We start from the raw sequence: 7,039 nt of genomic DNA on the forward strand, positions 1-7,039 counted from the left end.
ATTGGTGAATCATTATGTGGTTCAGAAAGAAAGAGCTTTGTTCACCTTTATCTGTCATTGTGTGAATTGAAATTTTATATATCAAAAGTACTGGTCGTATTGGTATCAGTGAGTACTTAGGAGTGAATACTTGTACTGGTATCAGGAAAAAATATTTTATACATTTTCAGTAATACTTTTTTAAAATTTATTTTAAAGGGGGATTGGTAAAAAAAAGAAAAAAGAAAAGAAAAAGAAATGCTTGCAATGTCTCAATCTGCAGTTTTGGTATTTTAGCAAGAGACGTGAAGTTGACGCATTTGATTTGCTTTCGCGGGCCACATGAAATGATATCGCGGGCCGGATCTGGCCCCCGGGCCATGAGTTTGTCACATGTGATCTAGTGCAATCAATTGCTTTCATAAGTTACCTAATTAGTAAATAGAGTCCACCTGTGTTTCATTCATGCTCAGTATAAATAGAGCAGTTCTCTGAAGGAACTCAGTGGTTTGTTAGAAAACACTAGTGTACAACAGCATCATGAAGACCAAGGAACTCACCAGACAGGTCGGGGATGAACCTGTGGAGATGTTGAAAGCAGGGTTAGGTTATCAACAAATATCTCAAGCAGCATCGTTCAAGCCATCATCCTAAAATGGGAAATTGATGGCACAACTGCAAACCTACCAAATCATGACGACCCTCCACCTAAACTGACAAGAGTGAGCAAGGAGATCACTGGTCAGAGGAGCAGCCAAGAGGTCACTCTGGAGGAGCTGCAGAAATTCACAGCTCAGATGGGAGAATGTCCACAGGACAATTAGAAGTCATGTATGCCACAAATCCGGCCTTTATGGAAGAGTGACAAGAAGAAAGCATGTTGGGAAAATAAGGCAATTGAAGTCTCATTTGCAGTTTGCCACAAGCCATGTAGGGAACACTGCAAACATGTGGAAGAAGGTGCTGTGATCAGATGAGACCAAAGTTAAATTATGTGACCTGAATGCAAAGTGCCGTGTGGTGGAAAACTAACACTGCTCATCACTCCGAACACACCATCCCCACTGTGAAAATTCTGTGGGAAGACAGATGGAGCTAAATACATGGTAATCCTGGAAGAAAACCTACTGGAGGCTGCGAAAGACTTGAGATTGGGAAGTGGATTCATCCTACAGCAAGAGACTGACCCCAAACATAAAGTCAAAGCTACAATGGAATTATTTTGATCACATAATATTCATGTTAGAATGGCCCAGTAAAGTCCAGACCTAAATCCCATGGAGCATCTGTGACAAGACTTGCTGTTTGCAGATACTCCCTATTCAATCTCGCTGATCTTGAGCTATTTTTAGTTTTTTTTAAAAAGATTTTTTGTTCAACCTATTTTTTTCAGTTATGAGGAAATCTCTTACCTTGCTGACAGTTTCGGCGGTCATAAAAGCCTTTGTCTGAGCTGGTCCTGCTTCCTGGTGTGGGTGAGCAAAAATCCCAGAACCACACGAGGTGACCTACTGAATGACCTGCAGCGAGCTGGGACCAAAGTAACAAAGTATGCCACCAGGGACTCAAATCCTGCAGTGCCAGACGTGTCCCCCTGCTTAAAATAGTATATGTCCAGGCCCGTCTGACGTTTGCTCGAGAGCATTTGGATGATCCAGAAGAGAGTTGGGAGAACGTCATAATGTCAGATGAAACTAAAATAGAACTTTTGGTAAAAACTTGTCGTGTTTGGAGGAGAAAGAATGCTGAGTTTCATCCAAAGAACACCATGCTGACTGTGAATCACGGGGGTGGAAACATCATGCTTTGAGGCTGTTTTTCTGCAAAGGGACCAGCACGATTGATCAGTGTATTGAGATTTTGAGTGAAAACCTCCTCCATCAGCAAGGGTTTTGAAAATGAAACATGGCTGGGTCTTTCAGCATGACAATGACCCCAAACACACCGTCCGGACAACGAAGGAGTGGCTTCGTAAGAAGCATTTCAAGGTCCTGCAGTGGCCTAGGCACTGTCTCCAGATCTCAACCCTATAGAAAATCTTTGGAGGGAGTTGAAAGTCTGTGTTGCCCAGCAACAGCCCCGAAACATCACTGCTCTAGAGATCTGCATGGAGGAATGGGCCAAAATACCAGCAATAGTGTGTGAAAACCTTTGACCTCTTGTCATTGCCATCACAGGGTATATAACAAAGTATTGAGATGAACTTAAGTTATTGACCAAATACTTATTTTCCACCACAATGTGCTAATAAATTCTTTAAAAAACAGACAGTGATTTTCTGGGGTTCCCCCCGCCCCCCCTCATTTTCTCTCATAGGTGAGGTATACCTATGATGAAAATTACAGGCCTCTTCTCATCTTTTTAAGTGGGAGAACTTGCACAATTGGTGGCTGACTAAATACTTTTTTGCCCCACTATGAATTAAAATAATTCATGCATTCCTGAGTTCCAGACATTTTTCTGCAGAGGCCTGCAATTAGGTCATTTGAATTTCTCGAACTTATCTACGTTACTAGCGAAGATGTCCGCCTACCTTTGCACTCCTGAGCCAGCGCTGTCAACATAACACGTGCATTCTCACAAGTCGGTCTTCTGCAAGGAGGCAACCAATCAGAGGAACGATATGGACAAAGCGGATAGAAAACTGGGTCAAACAGTAATAGCTAGAGGGGCCTTTTCTGGACACTCGTATGAAAAAAACAAGGTGTTTTTTTTAAATGAAATTTACACTTTTATACTAAGTCCATGTTAGGGAGTCACTCTATGGAGGTCTAAATAGCCAAAATATGGGACCTTTAAAACAAAAAAAGCTGATCGGGTTGGGAAACCTTCAAAGTTAAGCTCCCCGACTCGATCAAGACTGCTCTCCACCCCCTGCTGCCGTTGAAGAATGTTTATTTTTGGGGTATTCATGGCTATTTTGCAAAGAAGGATGGACAAAAACAAGCATCTAGATAGTGCAAAGTTGGTAAAGACATACCCCAAAAGACTTGCAGCTCGGGTAATTGCAGCTAAAGGTGGCTTTAGCATTGATGCAAGGGGCTGAAAACAAATGCACACATTTTTCAGATTTTTATTTGCTTAGAATTTTGAAAACTAAAGTTTGTGTTTGTAAGGTGGCAAAATGTGAAAAGGTTCAAGGGGTATGAATACTTTTTTCAAGGCACTTATTGTACACATTACCCAGGACAGGCCTCCTTTACCACTTCATTAGCACTGCCAGTAGGTCAGACATGAGTATAACACGACCTGTTGACCTAATGGCTAATGGCTGCATATTGGCTACTGTACAAGTGTTGCTTTTGAAGCTTTTTTTGTTTTTTAAGATTTTAATTTTGACAGCATGGTGTTTAATGTCTGCCATACAGCTCTAGGTCCTGCATTTCAATCTTGGCTCCAGCATTCCTGTGTGGAGTTTGCATGGCTTTTTTTGTGGTTACTTTGGCTTTATCCACCATTCCAAAAATATGCATGTTAGATCCACTTAAGACTCTAAAACAGGGGTGTCAAACTCATTTTTGTCTCGGGCCACAATGTAGTTCTGATTTACCTCAGAGGGCAATTAGAACAGTGATACCATATAAATGTTTAATCACCTATTCATATTATTACCATTACACAACAAATTGAGGGATAACTAGTTTTGAAATCAGAAGACAAGGATAATAGATTGTTTAAGTTACTGTAGAAGAAGGGTTTGGTAACAGAAAAATGCAATCTCTCAACATTATTGTTTATTATGATGACAATTTGGAATTTGGGTACAGATTTTAACAAAAATCGACGAGCATGATTTGCTTTCGCGGGCCACATAAAATGATGTGGCGGACCGCATCTGGCCCCCGGGCCTTGAGTTTGACACGTCTGCTCTAAAGCCTCCATAGGTGTGAACGTAAGTGTGAATAGTTGGGCCCTATGATTAGCTGACCAGTCCGGAGTGTAACCCGACACTTAGCTCAAGCCAGCCTCGATGGGCTTCAAGAGGACAAGCGCTATAGAAAAGGGATGGATGGCTGAAAGTTTTATTGTTAAAGCTGGGCAAATGTAATCAACAAGCTATTGCAGTTGACTAGAGGATTAGCGGTGGGGCACATCTTTGACATGATCACAAGTCAATCGCAGGACAGACACAGAGAGCGACAACCACCCACAGCTACAAGAGTCTTCAATTAACATTTCATACAGTAAATGTTTAGGGAGGAAGACACGGTACCTGGAGAACCCACACAAGCACAGGAAGAACATGCAAAATCCACACAGAAAGCACAAAAATTTACACTCAACCTTTGTGTTGTGCCAACCTCCCATCCACTGTGCTGCACATTCATTCTCTCTCTGGAGACAGTGTATGCAGTACAGTGGTGAGTATGGCCAGAAAACCCCTCAGAGCTTTGTCATCTCTTGGTTGTTGCTTTAGAGTCACTTTTACTTCTGCTATTTGTCCATTGTCCGTCGCCAACTCACTGCTGTTCCTCCTTCCTAATGCATCTTCATGATTTGCCTGTCCCTCTGTTTCTCCTCCCACCACTGTTTTATTTGCATTCTCACCATCTCTGGTGCCGTCCTGTGTACCTTCCTCCTCATTTCCCTTTCTAGTATAAAGTAACTCTCCCAGTATGAGTGTGCTGCAGGGAGGTGCTTCAGTGTGCGTGTACAAGTAGACCCTCCAGGGGAATACGTGAGGTGGCGTAAAGGCCAGTGTCTGGATGTTCACCAGCTGCATTGCAGCCTGAAAGCTTTGTGGCGAAGACTGAGTGACACAGCGACACTGGACATGTTCGGTCATACAAACACCATTCTCCTCTTCCTCAGCATGCTCAGCACCTAGCAGCAAAAAAAAAAAAAAAAAAAAAAAATTAAAATAAAAGATTAGAAGCCCTTAAAAACCAAATACTGTAAAACGCAAAACAGTTTTCCCACGAAAGGTGGAAGACAAACTAAACATACAGTGTATAAAACAACGAATTCCGACTTTTGCAGAAGAGCTCTTTGTTCGAGAATAGAAGGCTGTGCAAAAATTACTGAAACACTGAAAAGTTGGACGTGCATTCAAAAGTTTAGAGATAGTCAAATTAGCTTTAGAAGTTATTGTGCATTTTAGGCTCAACCTGAATTTTCCGATAGCTGAATAGCCCTACCTTTTTGTGAGTGTTCACCCACTAGCCGTAACATTAGGTAAAAGTCGTCCCACACATAGCGGTTAACTAGTCACAAATTCGCCTATTAGTTTTTTTCCATGGAACCTATTCCGCGCTATTCACTGAAAAACTCACCTAATTGCAGTTTTTGTGCTCTTTCTGAATTGGCCTCAGATGACACGAAAGCCCCGTCTAAATAGGAAAGTAGTACAGTAATTGGTGCGAAGAAAGTATTTTAAAGTGATGCATGTCAACTGAAAGACAAAATGTGTTTATCGAAGCAGAGCTTACTTTAGCCTGGGTTGTTAATGGAAGTGACGGAGAGCATTTGCTGCATGCACATTCCCACTTCCGGTGCATTTTTTCCCCCATCTAGGAGCCATTTAATTTTCAGGGTAATGTTGTAAGATGAGTTTGAAAGTGTTTTTGGATCATAGTTTGTGATATAGTTGTGGTTTTAAGTATAAATTAAAGCAATTGAGCACACCCACGACCCTAGTGAGGGGAAGCGGTACGGAAAATGGATGGATGAATTATAAAAATAAATAAATAAAAAAAAATAGGGAAAGGAATAAATTACTCGTTTTTTGGTTGTTGTTTTTTGCTATGCATGGCAGGGCTTGGTCCCTATCCCCCACAAATAGCAGGAGATTAATGTACCTGCTAAATATAATACAAGAACTGTAAAAAAATATGCATTTCGAAAGTTTTTATTTTTTGTCATTTTTAGTTTGCAGCCGAAACAAACCGTCTCCAAATCTTTGGGCAAAAAGGCTGAAGATGAGAAAGTTTCCGATCAGATTATTCTCATGTATAGTACCTGCTTGTTTGGGGGTTGCTATCATATGCTCTTGATGCAACAATCAATATTACAGTTCTAAAGTCAACTTTTGTCTTTGGCACTTGACTCAGTGACAGCATTAACACATTTTTTAAACTCCAAAGTTTTATAACAACAGTATGCAAAGAAAACAAAATATGATCACATACTGTGAGAAGGTCATATAGAGACACATTCCTCATCTTCACTTTGTATTGTGTTTAATAAATTTTTCTTTCCAAAGGTCTTAAATTGTGAGTAACCAAAATAGAAAAACATGGTTTGTATTGTGTGCAATGCAGACGTCCAAATAAAATAACAGGTGTATGTTGTATGTTATCTCATTCAATAGATAAGGCAAACCGCTGCAAAGCACATTGGCATGTTTGCCATGGAACACAAGGCGCACCTTTCATTAAAGATTGATTGAGGAATCAAGGTGCCACACGTTGGCTCATGTGACACTCAACCGCTCTGGATGATAATTAACTCAGGTTGTGAGATTACACCATTTAGTTACAGTTGTTTTAGGACAGGGCAGACCCTGGACTTTGTTTGACACCATGTTACCTTGGAGCCACAGACGCTCAAACTCTCCTGGAGTTAACGTCGGAAGCAAGCTGAGAGGGACGATAGTGCTGGTTGACAGGGCGTCTGCAGGCGATTGTGTGTGCTCACTGCCATTCTCTGGAGGTAAAAAAAAATGGGAAGAAACAGACATTAAGATTCATACACTGAATCCTTGGAAATGTCAAAAATGTCAAATGTTAACATTTTTACCTGTCATAAAACTATAGAAATAACGAAATTAGAAATATGACGAAATTAAGTGAAATGTAGTCCCCCAAATAATTACTTAAGGGCTTTTATTCAGTGAAAGAAAACTACTCAAGTACTAACTGGTTAGTAACTTGATTTGTTTTTAAATAAGAAGCAAGAACATCAACTAGACAAATGTAAAATAGGAACATACAAATTAAGATATTGTCCAATATCCAAATAACAAAGCAAATTCAAATTGTCTCAAATTAACTCTTTGCTTACACTATTGAAACTGCACAACAGGCTCACCAGGTAGCGCTTGGATAGAAAAACACGAACA

General features: G+C 40.6%; 1 protein-coding gene across 5 annotated transcripts in view; it reads right to left on the minus strand.

Moving 5' to 3' along the window:
* Window positions 1-3,066: 3,066 nt before the first annotated feature.
* Window positions 3,067-7,039, minus strand: part of ap4b1 (adaptor related protein complex 4 subunit beta 1) — a 31,018-nt gene continuing 27,045 nt past the window's right edge. For 4 of the 5 annotated variants that reach the window (XM_061687885.1, XM_061687876.1, XM_061687893.1 and 1 more), the window contains 3 exons: window positions 6,508-6,624; window positions 5,253-5,309; window positions 3,067-4,803 (listed from right to left, as the gene is read on the minus strand). In XM_061687885.1, the coding sequence (XP_061543869.1) occupies window positions 4,304-4,803; window positions 5,253-5,309; window positions 6,508-6,624 (674 nt within the window). In that variant the 3' untranslated portion in view covers window positions 3,067-4,303. The remainder of the gene's footprint in view (window positions 4,804-5,252; window positions 5,310-6,507; window positions 6,625-7,039) is intronic. The other variant, XM_061687901.1, reaches the window with a different exon arrangement.

The sequence above is a fragment of the Phycodurus eques genome, chromosome 1, assembly GCF_024500275.1.
Source record: "Phycodurus eques isolate BA_2022a chromosome 1, UOR_Pequ_1.1, whole genome shotgun sequence".
Taxonomy (NCBI): domain Eukaryota; kingdom Metazoa; phylum Chordata; class Actinopteri; order Syngnathiformes; family Syngnathidae; genus Phycodurus; species Phycodurus eques.